Source organism: Biomphalaria glabrata, chromosome 5 (genome assembly GCF_947242115.1).
Source record: "Biomphalaria glabrata chromosome 5, xgBioGlab47.1, whole genome shotgun sequence".
Taxonomy (NCBI): domain Eukaryota; kingdom Metazoa; phylum Mollusca; class Gastropoda; family Planorbidae; genus Biomphalaria; species Biomphalaria glabrata.
In genome coordinates this window covers 53,738,732-53,760,862 of record NC_074715.1, presented here as the reverse complement: position 1 = coordinate 53,760,862, position 22,131 = coordinate 53,738,732, and the positions used below count along the sequence as shown (strand labels likewise).

The 22,131-nt window shown below is 34.4% G+C and overlaps 1 protein-coding gene across 12 annotated transcripts in view; it reads left to right on the top strand.

Moving 5' to 3' along the window:
• The window catches only part of LOC106060681 (adhesion G protein-coupled receptor L1-like), a 127,390-nt gene that overhangs the window by 85,828 nt on the left and 19,431 nt on the right, over nucleotides 1-22,131 (top strand). For 6 of the 12 annotated variants that reach the window (XM_056030322.1, XM_056030326.1, XM_056030321.1 and 3 more), the window contains exons 5-13: nucleotides 4,943-5,017; nucleotides 8,983-9,105; nucleotides 11,210-11,389; nucleotides 12,191-12,853; nucleotides 14,322-14,657; nucleotides 15,894-16,003; nucleotides 16,800-16,829; nucleotides 20,818-21,009; nucleotides 21,161-21,344. In XM_056030322.1, the coding sequence (XP_055886297.1) occupies nucleotides 4,943-5,017; nucleotides 8,983-9,105; nucleotides 11,210-11,389; nucleotides 12,191-12,853; nucleotides 14,322-14,657; nucleotides 15,894-16,003; nucleotides 16,800-16,829; nucleotides 20,818-21,009; nucleotides 21,161-21,344 (1,893 nt within the window). The remainder of the gene's footprint in view (nucleotides 1-4,942; nucleotides 5,018-8,982; nucleotides 9,106-11,209; nucleotides 11,390-12,190; nucleotides 12,854-14,321; nucleotides 14,658-15,893; nucleotides 16,004-16,799; nucleotides 16,830-20,817; nucleotides 21,010-21,160; nucleotides 21,345-22,131) is intronic. The other 6 variants (XM_056030330.1, XM_056030329.1, XM_056030327.1 and 3 more) reach the window with 6 other exon arrangements.

Here is a 22,131-nt window from a genome sequence, read left to right as displayed (position 1 = left end):
TGATAAGGTTGTAAATAACCTGGCGACTCGTGGGTCCCTTTTGATAATGTTTTGTAAATAACCTGGCGACTCGTGAGTCCCTTTTGATAAGGTTGTAAATAACCTGGCGACTCGTGAGTCTCTTTTGATAAGGTTGTAAATAACCTGGCGACTCGTGAGTCCCTTTTGATAAGGTTGTAAATAACCTGGCGACTCGTGAGTCCCTTTTGATAAGGTTGTAAATAACCTGGCGACTCGTGTTGGATTAGTCAGTGTGTGTGACCAGTTGACGTAGGCCAGCGTACTGCAAACGATCCAGCGTGAGGAAAGACCAAGGGTGACTCTTCAGGACATGTACAAATCTCTCTGTGGTCATGCACTGGAAGAACTAGCGACTAAGACCTTGGTGTTTCTGTCATTTTCGATAAAACTTTCGGAGACCCTATATTAAAATATATCAAATCAATTCCGTACAGTAGAGTCCAGTACGAGTTGGTCAGCACAGCGGTTATACAGTTCGTCTTTACGTATTGTCCATACTACAGTATTGGCTATTAATTGGATGGACTCAATAAAGAATCACGCAATTTGGGTCCAGAGTTGTCAATTTCTTGAATGTGCCATGCTGTCCAGTCTTAGCAAGAGAGTCTGATAGAGAGTCGTAGCAATGATCTCAAATTCAGGGGGATTCAAAAGGGGTGATCATTTTACCCCAATACTGTCTCAGAGCTTCATAATCTGAATCTCCGGTGTACAAAATACACAACATGCAATGATTTTTTTGCATCTTTTTAGCACCTGTAATGAAACAACAAATACTAGTCTACCAATACCATGGCTTTTATTCCACAAAATTAGACTATAGTCAACAACGAATGAAACCAGCACGTCTCGCATAGCACTGATGCAGTCTATACACACACACACACTGGACATGAAACACACACACTGGGCATGACCTTCTGACACGCTGGACGCACGCAGAAAATCAACTCAGTTACACTACAGCACCATAGAATCAAAATAAGTTTTTCTGTTTGTACCACAAAGTACCGTAATTGGTTTTTAACTTTTTGGTATCGGTGATCTGACACTATAGAATTATTGACATCGTATATTTTGTCTCTTTATTTCAAAAACCTCTCCAAACTTTTTTTTTTTCATTTTCTAATATTTTTCTCCGGCTTTAATTATTTCTTCATCACATTTCTCCCTTCGGCTTTCTTTTCTTTTTCTTTATTTAGAAATGTTATTACTTTGACTTAAATGATGTGACCCGGATGTAAACAAAGTACTGTGATTAACTTAAGTGTGAAAAGCATAGGTAGCCTACTTAAATAAATATTCACTACACACTACACAGTAAACACTACACAGTACAAACTGCTATTGTCAGTGTTTTTAAAAAATCGACACTTAGCAGTTGGGAAAAAGTGGCACTGGATAGATCCACGGGATAGATCCATATGAAGGCTGAGCGGTAAAGCGCTTGGCTTCTGAAACGGGGGTCCCGGGTTCGAATCCTCGTGAAGTGGTGAAGACTGGGAATTTTATTTCGGGATCCTTTGGCGCCTCTGAGTCCACCCAGTTCTAACGTTTACCTGACATTAGTTGGGGAAAAGTAAAGGCGGTCGGTCGTTGTGCTGACCACATGACACCCTCGTTAACCGTACGCCACAGATGACCTTTACATCACACGGTCTAAAAAGGGAACTTTTATAAAAGTTTATGGAGAGCGAGCATAAAGGAGGGGTCCCGGATTGAAAGTGCAACGGCGCCTGATGATTACAGATGCCCAAACATGTGATCGCAGCTGTGTTTCAAGGACTGGCCTCTTTAGTCACGCAAGAAGTTGCAAAGGGAGACAACTGGACACACTAGTGGGCCCTATGAGGCACGAAGATGACGTTTACAAAAGCGAAGGTCATATTGTTGACACATGAAATAAAAAAAAAAAACCAGCAAAGTTAATGGTTTATAAAATGGAGATTTGTGTTCAAAAATTCAAGCTGATTGAACCGCTTGGCTTGCATTCACGCGCCCCACCACCCGGCTCTCCCCCTCCCCCCCCCCCCTCCTGAAAACATTAGCCTCTAATCTGTAAACACATTCCCCGCGTTTTAATGGAACCTGGAGCCGCATGGACAGCTCCAGTGAACGAACTGTTAAGTAAATTTAATTTTCAAGAAATCGTGTTTTTCTTCTTGAATGTCAACCTTTTATTCCATCGCATTAATTATATACTGCAAGTAGTCTCCCCTTGCAGTGCCCATTATGAGACATTCAAATCATAGCTCGTCAACTCAACTCCTGGTTTTCAAATTAAAATCCTCCATCGAAAAAGAAAAATATTGAAAAATAAAAATGTTGTGAAACGCTATTCCCCCGGGTGTAATCGTAATTTAAATCTTGGGGTTTAAAATATTTCATTTAATGCGGTTTATATATTGCTTGATAGAATAATCATGTCATTTAAAAATTAAAAAAAAGAAAAATTGCAACTGTTTTTTTTTTTCTTCTTTTTTTAACGGAGTCATTTGGAAAGCAAACTGTCGTTCTCTTGTGACGTCTGCGTCCCGTGGTTGACATGTCACGCGCACGGTTTTCATTGGCTAAGCGAATCAATAAGAAATTTATCGACACAGCGCTGCCCGGGTATTTCCATTCTAATAAGCAGAACGGAACTCATTTGATGGCAATAATAGATGTCTTAGCCTAAGAAGACATGGTTTATTTGAAGGTCGAGGAGGGTTAGCGGTGGGTAACCCGTTTCAAGCTCTAGTCATGCACACGCTTCTGCACCTGGACTTCTGTAGGCATTGGGAGGCTACATTTTTTTTTCTTTTCTTTTCCAAACGCAGAAAAGCAGTTTAATCAGGGGAGATAAGCTACCAACAGGAAGAGATAAACTTGGGAATAACTTTACTTGCAACAAATAGGGGGGAAAAAATACAACACATTTATTATTCATCACCCTCCACAGTCTTTCAACCGTTCAGTCTTTAGAGAATTTATTTACCGATGTTAATAAGCTTCTAAGTGCTTTGAATAAATCAGTATGTATGAATCACCTGGTCATTTTCTCGGGAACTTGCGTCGCTATTGTAACATAAGAACTAGATCTATTTAAAAAAAATAATAAAACGTGAGTTTCACAAATAATGGCGCGCAACTTACCTTTTAATATTAGCCCATAGTTTTCCTTTCTAGTAAGTCATGTTTATTTGTATAACTAGTTATGCTAGTTGGTAACAGTAATTTTAAACTTGAGCACCCTTGACATTGCTTATGTAATTTATTTATTTAATTCAAAATTTTTACCAATCTTTTTCTTTTCATTTTCTTACTTTTTTCTTTAGGTTCCATTATATCGCATCCACATTTCTCCATCTCCCTTGTTCTTCTGTTTCTATGCTACTGTATGTTGCTTTATGTCAACCGAATAATAATAATATTAATAATAATAATAAGGCTTGTCTTCGAGCCCGTGGCCACGCAGTCCCAGCTGTGACCTACATATTTCGCCGCAACAGCTCAGGCATAACCATTTTCCGCCAGTGGTCGATTCAGATTTTCTTTTCGCGTCTGAGTTTGTCCTCGGCAGCGGATTTTCTTTTGGTCTCAAATGTGCGTCCCGCGGCCTTCGTGAGTGACCTCCAGCTGTCTTGTTCTGAGGCCGCATGCAACCAGGTCAGCCAAGGAAGGTTGACTCCTAAGCTGGTCTTTCAAGCGTTTTCGTGGGGCGCCTCTGTTACGTCGACCACCTTTTAGCTCACCCAAAAAGACTGCCTTTGGCATACATTCGTCTTCCCTATGGAATACATGCCCTGCATAGCGTAACTGCCGGACCACGAGAAGTCCCTCTATACCAGCGGTTCTCAACCTTTAATGCTCGACGACCCCTTTTGACGACACCTTTTTACAATCCACCACTCTGCCGCGACCCCCCCCCCCCACACACACATACAGCAGTAGATGCATAGACAAAAACAATTCAATTTTTCAGTGGTCTTTGGCGACCCCCTGGCAAATCGTCAATCGACCCCCAAGGGGTCGCGACCCACAGGTTGAGAACCCCTGCTCTATACTGTCCATACCGGCGTTCGCAAGGAGAAGCGAATACCAAAAGTAAACTAAGAGTAGATTGCTGTGATTGACATTCATGGTGAAGATCTGCTATTTAAAAAAAAAATGAATAAAATGAGTGTATGGTAGCAACAATAGCTCTGTGCACTGGCCATACATTCGTGGCTTACAAAGTATTTTTTCTTCTAATTCTTTTCTTGTATTTATTTTTTGTGTGTGCATTATGTGCATTAAAATCTGTATTTCTGTGTGTGTTGCTACTAATTGATTTGACTTTCTCTCTAAGTCTGGTTAGTCCATTAAGAAATTCAGTTTCCAAATTTCAAAACTCGCATCCTAAAGTTAACGTTTCTTTAGATCAGATAAACGTGACAACCATAGACATAAATAAATATAGACTGGCCGATTGAAGAGTTTTATGAAATGAAAATTTGTGACTTGCAATTTTGTGTTCTTTATTATACAGCATTTTTGAGCAGTATAAAAGTTAAGTATTCATATCTATTTCAGCCACACACCTATATATATTGTAAATAAGGAGGCAGTGTAGTTTTGTTTAATCTCTAAGAATGAAGATCATGCAATTTTTCATAATTCGGAAATCCGACAACAATAGATATATACTTGTTTTCAGGTTACATGAAGGTACTTCCTTCGGCCAGTCTATATTTATTTATGTCTATGGGTGACAACATTTTAAAAGCTTTTTTCTTTGTTTCATAACTGTTTACAAAATTAAATTAAAAAACAAAACAAAACGCAAAGGACCAACCAGAAAATGTTTTTCTGAATTTTGCTTTTTATCTTTTTTTTTTGTGTTCTTCAATGTAGTCTGCATGTTGTTTTTTTTTCTTTTCCCTCTTGATCGTTTGTTCAGAGGTTTACCAGGCTCCAAGTCCAGCGCCAACAAATGTCCGAATGGGCGCACTGCTTCCTAGTTGGAATGACCCACGTAAGTTAACCAACAGTCCAGTTCCCAATGTCCAGCTAGGTTTAGGTGTATTCATTGTTCTCCATGACATGAGCCACATAACATTAGTCAATTTGGCACTTGTGCCTGTACTCGGAGAGCCTACGTAATTTACCATTTATTACAAAAGTTTAATAATCAGTGTTTCTCAAAGTGGGGTACGCGTACCCCCCAAAGGGTACGGGAAGACTTGGAGGGGGGTATGCGTTGGATCTCATTAACTGATTTTTTTTTTGAATACCCAGTCATTATGTTCTGTTAATAAATTAAAAGGGGGGGGGGGGGTGGGGGGGGCAGGGGTACCCAGCATTACAAAATTTATAAAAGGGGTACACATTGGTCAAAAGTTTGGGAAACACTGGTTGAAATCAGTTCAATCTGTTTGATAAAAAGTTTGTAGGCTACTCCCTATTTCTCCCTCACCCAGTCTCGGAATTTGCAAAAATTATTTCTTGTACCTAACAAAACAAGAATCAAATAAAAAAAAACAAACAAACAACAACTAAGAATTAGTGAATTAAGTATTGGTAATTTATTAGTTTGTTTGGTATTAAACAAGGGGAAGGATAGATATTTGATAGATGAAGTGGTATAAGTTGAATGTGTTCCCTTGAGGAGGCTTCAGCCCAAAGTGAACAAGTTTTTTTTGTATACATGTTTAAAAAAAGCGATCACGGTAACAATTAAGTTTTCTCCTCGCCCCTGTTTCTCAACTGGTCCAGAAATGTGATAGGATCATAGCGCATTAAGTTAAAAGTATGAAATTGTGCTAAACAAAAACAATTGATAAAAATATTTCGAATCGTAAAATGTTTAATATATTTAGTATAGATCTATTACAAATTTAATTACATGACTGATCCAAACTAATTGCTACAATTTACGCTAAAAGTTTTGTTTTTAAAAATTTTGTTAAATGTTTTTCTTATTGATTTCCTTATCTCTCTACATACTACTATGTTTTGTTAAGTTTTCAACATTTGTTGTCGCCATAGCAACCACAAACACGTTCATTTTCCATTTAAATTATTTGCTATACAACCGATTATTTGTTACTACTTCATTACAGTTTGACATATGATAGAGATCTAGATATATATTCATTGAATGTGTCACTCATCAGCGTTGTTTAGCTTTCAGTTTTGATTATTCTTAAAGTGTGCACTTTATTTTGTTTTGTTTGTTTCAAACTTCACACTTTTTTTTTTTTTTACTGCTGACCTGTGATGTATTATTGTGTCTGGATTTAATTGATGATTTTTGTTTAAAGCACATTTTCTTCTTGAGCGAATAATTATAAGTTGTTGTCGCCCTAATGTTCCTGTTTAGCCTGAATATTGTCTTACTGTTCTGTTTGTTTTGTCTTTAAAAAAAACACAAAAGAAAAAAAAACCTTTTGTTCCGTGCGTTGTAACAATATGATAGTGGTAAAAGCGGTTTTGGAAAAAAAAAGGGGTGGGGATCTTTCAATTCATTGTTTATAATTTGTTTTCGAAGCATCAGGCCAGGAAATTTTCACCAGCAAAGATGTTTCCATCGTTGGTCACTTGATGTAATAGGAATTCAAGATCTACTTCTTCTGTAAATGAAGTTAAAATAATTAAAATAGACAAAAATCTTGATACTTAGGTACGATTTAGATTCTTGATCTCTAGATCTATGTATGGATCTAGATCTATTTCTCAGTTCACCTAAAATTAAAGTGTTGTCAATGATCTAATTTGCAGTCGTATTTGCATACCTATTTTTTTTTTCTAGAAAAATAGTCTTTTATATCGAAAATATGAAGTAACCAGGACTTACGTATGATATGTGTGTTCCTAGGTCAATGACTTCACATCTGCCAAGTCATTGGTTTTCTTGGCAAGCTCAGGCAACCCATTCCATGCTCTAATACTAATGGCACTAGCAAAGAAAGAGCATTTGTACAAATTTGTCCCAGCATATGGAACAAGCAATGTGCCTCTATCTTTTGTCTTTCTGAGTATTATATTAGGTTTTGTTTTTGGTATTTGAAGATTATGGTTCAGTGTTTTATGCATAATTGCTACTTTACTTTTAAGTCTTCTATCTTGATGAGTTTCTAAATTTATCGATTTACTCTTATGAGCATGATCTGTTGACCGTCTTTCTCCATTCCTATCTTTTGTCTTGGCTAGAGTCTCTTTCAATGATTGATAGGACCATCCATTCTTTGATGTTGTCTTCCCCTCCCTTTGTCTATCGGCCTATTCTTCTTTTCGCAGGTAATGTTCCCTGTAGGAAGGTCTTGGCGACACCTGTGCACTTTGTGATATGGTCATAGAGTTAAAGTTTGCGTTTTCTGACTGTGCTGAACAGGTCATTTTGGGGGCACAATTGCTATAGTGATCTTGTTTCGAATTTCCTCATTTGTGATGTGATCTTTCTACCTACAGGGACCACATGATACATCTATCTTTCACCTTCACCTATCCCTGAAATAGATATATTATTGTTATAGAGATATAATCATCGAGAGTCTATTTAGATCTTTTTAAACAAAAGTAATACTGACTTGGTATACCGAAACAGTGCTAGGAATTATTTTCCAACCGGCAATCAAAGTGTCTTGACTATCTTAAATTTAAACCATACTCTTGTCTTCTAGCCACATGCCTGTAATTATCCTGAATGTAATTCAGGGGAAGCTACTATGCTATTACCAAGTTACATATGGATTACTCTGACTATACATTTTAGGATCAATAAAAAAAAAAACCAATGTAATTTTCTACGTGCAAATATCAATTTTCAGCAGTAAAATTATCTTGCCAGCATGTGGATTCCTTTTCCCTGTGCAAAAGAAGGGAAATAGAAGATGGCGATATTAAATATATATTACCGTGTCATGTACAGACCTAGTAAATAAATATGATTAAATGCAGTGCTTGTTTTTCTCAGGTTGGTTACTAAGGGAGAGAAATCTGTCATTGTATTGAACATCTTACTTTCCCTTTCATAATCGATGTACGCTCAGATGTATGAAACTATTAACTTTTCTTTACTGCTTTGAATGAATGATATATATATATATATATATGGCTCCTTTTGTCTCGAAAGGCAATGGATGCGCCCAAACCAGTGACTCATTTGGGCGCATCTGTTGCCTTTTTGAGACAATATATATATATATATATATATGATATCTATCTGATAATTCTGATTATCTCATCAAATCTAGATCTACTATTGATTGAATTATTGAAAAGATAGATCTAGATTCGAATAGTTGCTCTAAACTTCTAGTATTGTCAAATTGTGAATTACTTGCCTTAGTCCTTATTACTGTTTAAAGTTAGTCTTTCTATGACTTTCACCACTGACTCTAGTAGCCTCCCTCTGTTGTGTGTTTATTCTTAGTGTATTTATCACTTTTGTTTATGTATGTATATAAAGCACATAGATCTAGAGCACCCATCTAGTCATCACACTTTTTCAGTTGTTTTCCCATTTTATTTCTGTATTATAGAGATGAAAATAAACAGTCAAGTAAAAAAAAAAATCAATGCTTTGGAATTATAACCATGCCATCATAGTGTATCAAACATTCAAAGCCAAGTTGAATTTATTACCTTAAAGCTGATAGCATCTGTTATATAGAGCTAGTGAAAATACATAAGGATAATAGCTGAGCTGCTGATAGGAATGATACAAATTGTAAAAAATAAAAATGCCACAGAAAACTAACATTTAAAAAACAAAAGTGTATAAATAACTTGTTCAAGTGTGAGTTTTAATGAATGAACAAGGAAAAAGACTTTACAAAATGATCTAAAGAAAAAAGAAAACAATATGGCGCCACTTGAATTCATCTCTAAACTCTTTAATTTTAATTAATTTTTTTTTACATTGTGCTTTTTTATGTTTTTTGTTTTGTTTTTATTTTGCATTTTTGACACGCACTTGACGCCATTGTTTCCTCACAGACACGACCCCCAAACCCCCATATATTAACTCGATGGTTGCTTTAAACTCAACGTCCATCCAGATCAATTGGACGGTGGAAGTACCCGTCATTACTGTTGCAGTCTACTGGACACCAGTCAATGGTACAGTATAGAGGCTTATGCCTACATAGAGGTTATAGCATAGTATACTAATTTAACTGGTCAGGGAGGTCAGAATCCTTTATAATTTATTATGTAAAAGTATTGAACAAAAAAAAATCATTTCACTTAAAGCAATAGCTTCTAGATAAAATTCTGGTATACATGCAGCTGAATATGATGTACTTGCCATTACAACTGTCCACCCTGCCCATAAAAACTGTTTTTATAAAACCTTTTCTGAATACTAAATCTATAGCACTGTTAAGGTGAATCTGGGCCAAGAACTCGTGGTGTGTTCAAACCATCACAGCAACTGTTTGCTTGCTAAATTATAGATTTGTAACATAACTAGCTGATTTGTTTTTTTTTCCCCCTATTTAGTTTACAGAGCAATCTTTTCTTGTGTTTACTCTCTGAAGTTTTTCTTGGGTCTTTCATTTAAAGCAGCAGTTCTCAACCTTTTATGCTCAGCGTCCCTTTTTTACAATCCCCAACTCTTCCGCGCCCCCCCCCCCAAACATATACATACAGCAATAGAAGAATAGACAACAACAATCCATATTTTCGATGGTCTTAGGCGACCCTGGCAAATCGTCAATCGACACCCCCCCTCCCCAACGGGGTCACGACGCACAGGTTGAGAACCCCTGATTTAAAGCATTCATTGTCCAGTGTGGGGAAGTATAAAAACACTGGTATTAGTAAAATAATTTTTCTGTATTAGAAAGCTTATATTACTCCTCCAGATTTGCCATAGCTTTACCTGGATGGAAGACTCATTCCACTCAGACTGAAAAGATGTTTGATTTCATATTCCATTCAGCCTGAGACTGATTTCAATTCTTCCACTAATCAGCCATCCTGTGTTATGTTGAATCTTAAGACGGCTACCTACTTTAAGGTGTCAACTTCCTTCTTCTATTTATCTGTGGTGGTACTACTAAGCAATGAAAGAAAATGAATTTTAGTTACCATGAACAGTGCCATACCCCCAGGCAGTAATTTATACTATTCTATTTTCGTGCTATCTCTTTGACTATTGTTTGAAGTAGTTTTTTTCTGAAATATGAGTGTTAATTGACTTACTTAGACTTGGGTCCTGCTTGGCTCAGTACATAATGCGGCCTGCTCTCTCCACCTAGATTGGTCACAAGTAACTTCTACAGCCTCTTCCATGCTGGTGCCCACTGATTTTAGGTCTTTCATAATTCTGCATTATTACTCTGAGATTCAATGGCATTCATTAAAATTTAGACTTTATGACTTTCTCGCAAGCTTTCAGCATTGCTAGTTTTACTTAAAGATATATAAATTGTTAAATAATTCTTTGCTGTTCGATAAAAACAAACCATTTTAAATAAACAAAACAAGCAGGATGCGTCTCCTCTATATTGACAACACAAGTTATTGTCACTAGTTTAAAAGATATTTCAAAATGATCAATTTGAATGGACGATGAGATACATACAATCGGTGTCAGATTTTATTTTGGTGATGCTTTGCCTTGTTGTGCTGGAGTATAGGTCAGTGATAAAACAAAAATGGAAATCTATGTGCAGTGTCTTTTTATGGTACATCCATATATGAAACGTTACAAATCATTACAAAACTAGCCTGAAGATTTCCAGATTGATATTAAATTGACTTAACTTCTTATCAAGATGAAGGAATAAGCAAAATATATTTATAAAAACTAGTTTATTTTTCTCCTTCTAAATATATCTAAAAAAAATTTTGTTGAATCAACAGGCACCTATTGTTTTATCACTGAGTTTGTACATTTTAAAATTTTATGAAGTTATAAAATTGTCTTACTTTTGCATAAACATTTGTAATATGTCTTTTGACATTCACTCTGTGAATTTCAACTCCCAAAAAGACAATCTTTAAAATATTTAAATACCATTAGTTTAAAGTCTTGGTTTAGTACAAATCTTTTTATTTTAATCAGTCTAAAATGTCTAAAAAAAAATTCATGTTTGGGTATCTCGCATATAATAATATATTTTTTTTTAGATTAATGCATAGCAATATTTGGTATGAAAAAAAATTTAGCTTGGAAAGTGCATCTATCAATGTTCTGTCTCTATCATCACACACACAGTATCAAACCCGAAAACAGTGTTTGTCACTCTAGATGGGAAAACCAGACAAACAGGCTCAACATCATTTGTATTGAATGGACTTAAGCCAAACACAACTTATGCAATATTCCTCAAGCCATTTTTAAAGAACACCAATGGTCCCCCTACACATACTGTTAATGTAACAACACTGCCTGATGGTAAGACCAATCTATTAATCACTCAATAGTTTAGTAACATAACATAGCTTTAGTTCTAGCTATTAGACTTATCAAAAGGCTCCATCTAGATAGGTTTACTGTTATTACTCGCTTTTTATTACATTTTATTTTTGACAAAATTTTGGTTTATCTTATTTTCTTATAATGGAAATGGGCTTAAATATTGTATCTGTGCACTTATGTAACCTCTTGATTTTGTGCAGTGATGACGTTTGACTTTGTGTTGAATTTTTTAACTCAATTCACTTTGGGTTTTTATTTTGTGAACTGTGTAAACTTTTTCATTTCTCTATTCTGCTGTCAAGTATTTTTCAGTGTGTGCTGTGTATATTGTCATTGTGTTGTGGCATATTTCATTGTACCCGTGTTTTATCTGTAATGTTCTTTATTATTCATCACCTATCTATGGTCAGCCTAAGTTTGTTTTAGCTCTTTATTCATTGTATCTAAAAGCTTTATCTCTTAAGTGTTTCATTGACTTGTAACTCATTATGTAACTATATATATATATCAAGAAACAACACTTTACTCACACTTTCTACCTATTTCTTGCAGAAGGTACCTACTGATAAATACTCCTGATTGTTTTAGCTGATCTACCCCCTTCCATGCTTGCTAATGTCCTTTTGAAACATTTTTTTTTTTAAATGATCTAACTTTGTAAAATTTATGTTCAAAGTTTGAAATATTTTTTTCACTTAATTTATTATTATTATTTTACAACTAGGTCTAGAAGATAACGTTAATTTCTCTTTACAAATCAAATATTTGTTTTTCAAGAAAACCAGAATGATAATTCCAGGATTCAAGTCCGGCTCAATTCTCATAACGCGCAAAATATTTCTGGGATTTCATTGTCGAATGGTTCTCTGGACAGTTCTTTGAGTTCTAATGTGTCAAGAAATGAAGGGACTAAAATGGGCAGCAGTAGAGAAATAGTAAGAAATATAACCTTGCTGAAACAACCAGCACTTGTGGCAAAGAAAATAAATGACAAAAGGTTGGAGGCCATGGGTAATGACATGTCTACATCCAGTCGTCTTCAAGAATTTGTTCAGAAAGAAGAGGTTGAGATCTTCAGGAAACCCAACACATCAGTGTCAAGACACAGTGAGATGTACAATAACTACAACCAGAAGACTAACCTTAGAGCAATGAATTATACATCTCTTCATGAATACTGGAGGTATTTGCTGTCCCTCTGGTCTGGCACAAATAACTCCATGTCTACAACCAAATCTCCCATTACTGATTTGAGCACTGCCAGATTATCCACAACATCTACTGTACCCACCGCTGTTCTACCTGGATCTGATGAAGGTAGCCAATCCACTTTCATCCCTGATGAATACAGCTATTCCACATCCAACCCATCATTGACTGTTAACGCAGAGCAAAGTAAGCTGTCCAATCATGAATCAACGTATGAATCACCTCATGGAAGTATGTGAGATTCTATATAGAGTGCATTCTATCAACCTATTTATTCAAATAACCTTTTCTCTTGCCAACTAAAATATGGTACACCTGTTTGTCATTGGGGCCTTTCTCTAACTTAAGCCTGTTGGTCAGTATTATTATGATTAACTGTTGGTTATCTGGCTCATAGTCAACAGTTGTCAACCCTTTTGTATAGACACAAAACACTTCATACTAATAAGGGTTTTCTTTAGAAGTAGATAATCTGGGTATTAATTTTCTGGTTGTGTAGTGGCACTTATTTATTTGATAAATATTTGATTACCCATTTTATAAGTATTCGCCTTTTAAATGTATCAGTGTTTTTACAGTAAGAAAAGTGAAAAAAAAGTGTCTTTTTATTTACTAAATCTTAATGCATTGAAGCAGATTCGTAAGTTCTTTCTTTGTATGATTTGACGATTTCCTGTATCTCTGATGATAAGGGAGTGACAGTAGATCTTGTGTGTTTTTTTTTTCATCATTAACTATTTCAATGTTTTATTTCCTCATGGTAGCATTGGTGAAATAGTTTCGAAATAGTTTGTACTTATGACTAAAATAAAAGCCTTTCTTATACTTCTGGCCTATAAATTCAACCATGTTAATACCAACAATTTAGCCACAGGCTTCATTAAATTAGTATTTATCTTTAGTTACTGCACTGGACTATACAAAGCTAAGCATGATTAAACTTATATTGATTATAATATTTACAGAAATGTACTTTTGCTATTTAACCTTTTATTCATTTTTTGTGTGTATAGGCTTATAATATTCTAGCTTTATCTGCTAGCTCTTTTTTTTTTTGTGAAAGTATCCACTAAAATTTGTGTGGGGTTATAGTCTAGAACAATGTTTTGAATATACTAATAATGTCCTCATATACTCCAAGTAGTTTTTTTTTAGTGCTTTTTACTAACTTAAATTTAGAGTTCCATTCGTTACATGTAAAGTGTCAAAATAATGTTTGTATATTCTAATAACATAAAACTGAAATATTTCAGAACTAAATCATTCCATGTAAGAAAGTTTTTTTTTTTTTCAGAACTTTATCATTCAACGGGCGAAAGTAGTTTATTGTATTTTAACTTTGTTTAATGTGACTGCTTATTTGGCTAGCTTTCTACTGCAATCTGATTATCATATATGTTAATTATCTTTGCCATAAGTTATTTCAGTATTTAATTAAATTCGTAATATTTCTTTTAAAATTGTTAACATTTGTTGTATCAAAATTTTAATACTTAATTTACTTTTCAAATTTGTCTCAAATATTTTGGCCAGCGTCATATAAATTGTTTGATTTATGTAGCATAGCAGTAACAGACATTAAAAGACATTTTCTGTCTTGAATGCATTGCGGTAGATATTTTATCTTCCCAAAACAAAACAAACCTTTGTCGATTCAACACTCTATTTGCATACTGTTATTTTTTTTGTTCTTGAACAGATACAACAACACACAAACCGCACACAGGCAGAGTTTTCCCGCTATTTACTATCAAGCCTGAGCCTGTAGATCATAGAAAAACAACGGCTAAAAAATACTTTCCAGCAACGGCAAGCACCCGAACCACGACTTTAAGTGTGTCCACGCACAAGTCTCCAAGTCCCACTCTCACACCTGGACTTGGCTGGATTACACCTGATGAAGAGCGCCCTCCACCTGATATTATTCAAGACATTGACAGGCGAGTCTGTCCCAGAGAAGCAAAGCATGGCCTGGCCTGGCCTGAGATAGGTTTTGGTCAGAGATATGAACAACTGTGCCCCGGAAAGCTCAATGGTAATCATCTCAAACTATTTAGAATTAGATGAAACATTTCAAGAAAACAATGCAAATTCATTTAAAACATTAAAAAATTCTATAAATAACATTTTATAGGCTAATATAAATAAAGGGGTATAATTCTCTAAGTTTGGCTAAACTAACCCAATGTTTGGTTTTCTTTTTTAAAATGTGTTTAAATTAATGATTGAATGATACTTCTTATGTCTTGGGGTGAATATCTTGCCTACCCTTCTAGGCTTCTGTCTTCAGATATCATCTCTATGTATTTCTGAGTCATCCGCTGTTCCATTTCCTTGATATTGGTGGTGGTGGTGCGGGAGGGGTTTCTTGGTGAGGGCTTGTTTTAAAGTTAATAAAAGTCCTTACAGTAAGATTATACTTGACAGGCTCTGTCTTGGGCCTTGACAGATTATTTCCACTTGTACACTCATATTTTGAAAAATGAGTAATTAGTCAACTGGCAAAAAATTATGTTAATAATTTTACTGCACAGGAATTATACACTATGAAAAATGATTATGGAAGGTAAATATACAATGAATATCAGTCTATCAATAGCTTTTATTTTTGTGATCTATGAGAGAAGATAATAAGGCATAGCCTTCAATTCTGAACATTAAGGATGAGTGCCATATTTTGCTTGACCATACAAACCCAGTTACGACCTGCATATTTTGTCACACCTAATGCAGGCAATGGTATAACGTGTGCATTATAAAATCATCATTGTTGCTAACATATCTATTTCATTCCCAATTCTTAAAACAATTTAATCTACAATGGTTAAAAAAAAAATCAAATGGGAAAATGTGGAGCTGCATTAATGGATAGAATAAAAGAAGGAAGCCTTTTTAAATTATAATAATTACAATCAATTTTAATAAATAACGGTGGCTGAGCATTAAGGCTCGGGTTCAAATCCTGATGAAGACTGGGATTTTAATTTTGGGATCTTTGGGTTCCTCGAGTCTACCCAGCTCTCATGGGTACCTGACATTAGTTGGGGAAAAGTAAAGGTGGTTGGTCGTTATCCTGGCCACGACACCCTCGTACACCATAGGCCTCAGAAACAGATGACTTTTACATCTTCTGCCCTATAGACCACAAGGTCTGAAAGGGGAACTTTACTTTACTAATAAATAAAGGTACATTGTCATCAGCTTTGCTACATGTATGCAGATATTTCATTCTACTGTATTTTGATTGTGGACTATTATTTTCCTTATATAGGTATTGCTGCATGGACTTGTACTGAGTTGGGATGGGAGTCTAGCGGACCAGACATTTCAAACTGTTATTCACAATGGTTGAGAGATATTCAGATACTAGTTGATGATTTGGTAAATATTACATATGGATTAAAGCTACTCACATCGTTTTGACTATAGCTAATGAAAAGGACCAAGATGCCTGTGTGTAGTAGCTGAATGAACTCTTATGTTATGTCTGTTCTATTTATGTGTATGTTCCTGTTGTGTTGCCTGCATATGAGAAAAGAGTCCTTGTAATCACAACAAATTTCCATAAGGATCAAGACTAAGACTAAGACTGCTTTATTGATCCTTACTGAATTTTGTTGTGATTACAAGGACTCGTTTCTCATATAAAGACAACACAACAGAAAAATACACATAAATACAACAGACAACATAAAGAGTTCATTCAGCAACTACACACAGGTATCTTGGTGCATTTCATTTTCCTGATCAATGAGTGGCGGTAATAGAGTCTGACCAAGTGAGGTACGACGAGTTTTTGTACCGCTCCGTTCTTGTTTTGATTGACAGCAGTCGCCCACTTCGCGTTTGATCAGTAGAAAAGAACATGTTCTACACATTGTTCTGATCAAGAGTAATACAATTTAAAAAATAAATTAAAAATCTAATCTTACACAATTTAAAAATAAATAAAAAATCTAAGCTTATTTAGGCTAATTATCACAAGACTAAAATACGTATTCCCTTGCATAGGATTCTAGATAGATTTGTGACTTGTGTAAGTTTAAGATGTGTGATTAATGAATTTTATTAGGTCTTGGTCCAAACCTCCTTCAAGGGATGGCAGCTGGCAGGGTTGGAACCCAGAACTATTGTGATGAGAACTTACTTTATATAAACCTGATAATCTTTATTACAGGATAGACATCGAGTTGTGCCCATGCAGTCAGTAAGATACGCATATGGCTTTTTCGCTTGCAAAAACTTCCATTTTGAAAACCTTTTCTTTTTCACTTAACTGAAAAAATGTATAAAAATTGAAATGTACCTTATTATGATTAATTGCTTGCATAATTTAATAAAAAATGTTGCATAATACCTACTATTAGTGTACTGTAAGAATATAATAATAATAATAATAATCTTTATTATCCGTTAGGAAATTTGTCTTACAATTTGTGCATTACACCAAACAAAAAACATTATAACATATGGATTGAATAATAAGCTAAAAATGGGCTTCCACTTGAATACAACATATAGCTGCTGTTGTTTTTTCTAAATTGAGCTGTAACACTATTGAGATTCAAACAGCAGGTGAACTTTTGTTTCAAAGGATCTTTGACCACTGGTTTAAAATGTGCAGGAAAATATGCAACGTTAGCAAGGTAGAAGGAAGATTAACAACCAAAGTGATGAAGATATTTTATACATGAGTGATTAGAAAGTATAATTCAGTGTCATTGAAGACAAGAAGAGTGCCAAATTACTAGTGTATGGGAAGTGGCAAGACAGTTACTTTTCATATTGACACTGGACCCAATTTTAATATTCTTGTGAAGCTTGAAAAGCTCAAAGATAATAAAAAGTAAAATTTGCTTACTCAGCAAAGTCTTCAAATACAAAAAAACAAAATTTAATAAAATACTCAGAAAGACACAAAGATAAGGGCACATTCCTCGTCCCATATGCTAGGACAAATTTGTACAAATACTCCTTCTTCCCTAGTGCTATTAGAGCATGGAATGGAGCCAGGAAAACTAGTGACTTGGCAGAGTTTAAGTCATCGGTTAATATGCATGACTAAATGCATGACGTGTACGGCGTAATCATCTTTTTTTTTAAAGTAACATCTGTATTATATAAGATTAGATAAGAAGATAAGTCTTCTACAAATAATGTCACTAGACTTTAGAAGCAATGGTGTTACCTTAGAAAAGTAATATCCAAAGGGTGCGATAAAGATTTTGATTGATGACGTAGAAGAAAGCGTAGGACAACTCAAATGAATAGACAGCACAGAAAGCAAGGCAGAAGATGAAATATGAGAATTCCCTAAAAAGCTGAAAACAGCTACACTCTCAGCTAGTACAAAAGTCTCAGGAAGAGTGAAATGCCAGCTGAGAGCGAAAGAAATCCTGTTTGGCCAGGTATGAATGCTGACAATGAAGCTGTGATTGCAACAGTGGTTCTGACCATCAGAATCAACAGGTGTCATAACAATTAAAAAATAGTAATTATAATGCCTACATCAGGTTTGGATGTGACTTTTCAACTTTGAAGGAATAAAGTATATGCTTCTCCTTGCTTTGCTAAGATTGACCCTAAACCCAAACTCTCACGTGAATTCATTTGAAAGTTCAAATGACAAAGTTGAAAAACCTGTACAGACTGAAAAACTGTGGAAGAAAAGTGAAACAGGTTTCTTTCCCTATTACAACTCCACTGACCTGATCTGTTACCCATGGGACACTAACATCTCTGTATCACACATACAATCCGTCACGTGATCAGGCAGATGGGTCGACAAGCTCAAGAGACTTGGTCTATGATCGAATGCATTGACTTGAATAATCTTGAAAATTGTTTGCTACTTATTTGGATAAGTGCTTTTATAACTGAAAGAGTAGACGTGTAACATATTATTATATATTTACATTTACACACTTGCGCAAGTGTGCATCACTGCTTGTCTTGCATCACAAACAGAAGCAGTATTGCACAGCTATTTTACTATCACTCTCTCATTGAGCAAACAATAAATAGCTTTGCAGAGCCTTGTTTCCATACGCTAGGTCTAAGATTGATCTCTCCAATATTTCTCTACATGCTATGTCAGTTACCCCTCTTCTTTTGTTGCTTTTTTGTTTCAATTCCCCCCTTCTTCCCTATGGAAGTGTTAGCCACTTATTTCATTCATGGCTACAATACTAGTGAAAAGTTTGGGAAATAAATTCTTTTGTAAATATATCTATTTATTAGATGTAATAGATCAATTTATGAACAGTAAGATTGGAATACATTAGTTTTTAAAATATTTTATTAAGTTTATCAAATGTTTTTTTTTCTTTCACCATGAGCAGAAAATGTTAATATGTATACTGCTATATATTTATAATAATAATAATTATAGCTTTTATGTAGTGCTACCTGCATGCTTATCACATGCTCAGAGCGCTATGGTCCAATCTCATTTGTGGACCAGTGTGAGGAGAGGGTATCTGGGAGAAGGTTTTCCATGCTGCCTATAGGCGCTCAGTAAACACAACTCTGCTCATGTCAGGTTCAAGCGTACTTAGCCTCTCGACCACGCTTCTTAATTATGTGTATTAAATAAAATCCTTAATAACATTTTATTTGTAGTGACATAAAAATTAATAGCAGGATATGACCCATGGTCTGCAGGGCTTAGTTTGGATATTACTGATCTACTGGATTGAATTTAGATCTATGAAGAACTTGGAGAATGTTTCCTTCACATTTTTTTTTACCTTGTCATGTTACCCATTCAGCCGACATGTTCATATCCAACATAAATTACTGTGAAAATGGGTTTACCCAAATCGTTATAAGTTTCCTTATTTACCAAGAGATTATACAATTACATACTTATGTCTATTTTTATGGTCCTCTGTTTGTGGGATGGACATTAAACATATACTACGGTCTTCATCATGATCTAAGGAACTTTTATGCCAAGTTTTGATTTTTATTTTCATTCAAGACATACATACATACGCCTTACTTTCTGCTTTATAAATTAGATTAGTGTTCTAACATTTGAAACACATTTGCACAAGAAAATCCGGAATGCCTAGTAATAAAAATAAAGTTCTTGGAACCTTTGTGTTTTATAAGTCCTAATATTTTGCAGCTATGAACTTCAAATGTTTGTGAAATACATTATGTAGTAATGTTCAAATGGAAAATCTCATGGTTCCATCCGGCCTGCCGAAAGGTCAGCACAAAGTGTCAAAAATCTTCCTCCAAAAAAAAAAAGATCAACAACATATAAACCGCATGTTAAAACAAATATGATGCCACTCTTGGTTTGGCCCGCAAATAAATGGTTGTTAATTGCTCGTAGAGATTGGAGGATCAATGTGGATATTTACCATACAGAGACAAGAAAATGAGTCAGTGGTGAAACTAACTACAATGTTGCTCATACTTTATGTAGAGAAATAAAGCTATTTTCTAGATCAACTTTAAATATCCCATTAATTTATGTACTAGTTTTAATCTAATACCAATATTATAGTTTCAGGTCAAATTTCATTTAGTTTTTTTTTATGTTTTCGTTTATGTGGCCTGCAGAATAAGTGTCTGAAATTAAAATGGCCTGCGGGTCAAATTAGGTTGAGCATCACTGCCCTATAGCTTAAAAACTTAAACAAAAATATTCATCTTAATCTTCTTAATGTGTCATCCTTTAAAAAGGGCAAGGAATAATTAACTCAAACAGAAAGACAGAAAGCACTTTAAAAAGATTAAATCATTTTATTAAAACTATTTTTGATTTTCATTAATACAATTTATTATCCAAATCTATTGATTTTGATTCATACTTTTTTACAAAATCATAGCTCATCTCCCTTTTTCTTCCCTTTTTTTTTTCCATTGCTCAAATAATAATAATAATAATCTTTATTATCCATAAGGAAATTAGTCTTACAAATTGCAATGAATTTATAAGGTTTGTAAAAAATTTAGATACAAAAAAATGTGTTCATATCAATAAAGGGAAATTAAATACAAACTAGGTTTAATAATTTTATAATTAAACTTAAAGACCTAAAAAAAAACAAGAACTACTTTAATGTTAATCCATTTTACGTTTATTTTAGCTAATACGCACCGGAATGATCATTGCAATCAAGATAACTTTTAGACACTTTGGTTCATGAATGATAAACTGGTTGTCATTTTATCAACAGAGGCTTGGGAAAGGCAATGTTGATGTTATAATGTCCAATCTGAATGAAAAAGTCATGGAGGAAGAAGTTATCCCAGGAGACATTAAAAGAACAATCCTTAGTATTATCCCAAAATTGCTTCAAGAATTTAAGGAGGAAGTTGATTTGGAGACACCCATTAATAGACCTATCAGAATGAAGATGTTTAGAAGGGTAAATAGCAAATCCTATCAGACTTTCTAATTAAAATTAAATGCTATCTATGAAATCCAGTGTAATAATTGAGTATATTATTTAATATTAATGTAAATTTTGATTTCAAGTTTCACACACATTTTTTTGAACTAATCTAATGTGTACTCAGGGCTATGTGTCAGTAGGAAGTAATCTTCTCAAGGAAAAGCATGTCAAAAGCTGGAAATCTCTGACCAAACAAGATCGGCAAAAAGCAGCAACATCGTTACTTCTAAGCATAGAAAACTTTGGCTTTGAATCTGCTCGGTTTATAGAAGTTGGGTCCAGAGAACGAGAAGTGGCTAGTAATGTAGGTCAGTGATGCTGAGTTCTACTCGATTATTTCATTTTAATCTATTGTTGGTTTATAGAGGTCATCTTTTATTTACACTTCATCATTGACTTGTCTATTTACTGTAGAGGTCAGTTTTAAATTAGATTAGTTCATCAGAAGTTTTACCCTTAATAAATGTTGACAATGATGAGAAAATAGCCAAGTTCCAGTCCTCTTGGAAGGACAGTTAACTCATTCAGTGTTGTCTTACTCTCCATGAGTAACTTGGAATACAATATTAGTCTCACTATCGTTACGAAACCTTTTTATTTCTTGTTTTATTTTTTATTTTTCACTTGTGAGAGTAATTGTTCTTTTTTTTTTTTAGTGTTATTCACTTTTATTTCGTTTAAATCACGGGACCCAATTAAATAATATAAATGTTTTAGTGCATTATTTCTATCTTTTATTAAATTAAAAGAGGCAAATAGTGTTTAGGTTTCTGATTTTAATATTCGCTGATTATATATAGAATTTATTATTTTTATTATTTTTAATGAATTTTGTTTTTGGATATATATTCTGTTTTTCCGTACTCAGTTTAAACTTCGTAAAAAATATATATTTTTAAATATGTTATGTTATTTATTACGCTTTTGTAGCCAATTCATTTTCTTTAAAATAAAATCATACCTTATATAATAAAATAGGTTAGTTCTAGTAAAACTACCCTCTGCAAAAATCCTTTTTTTTCTGTCCAAATAATAAGCACTGAAAGAGTTGAAGGAAATATAGTTCTGTGAGATTGTTTTTAAAATTTGTAAAAT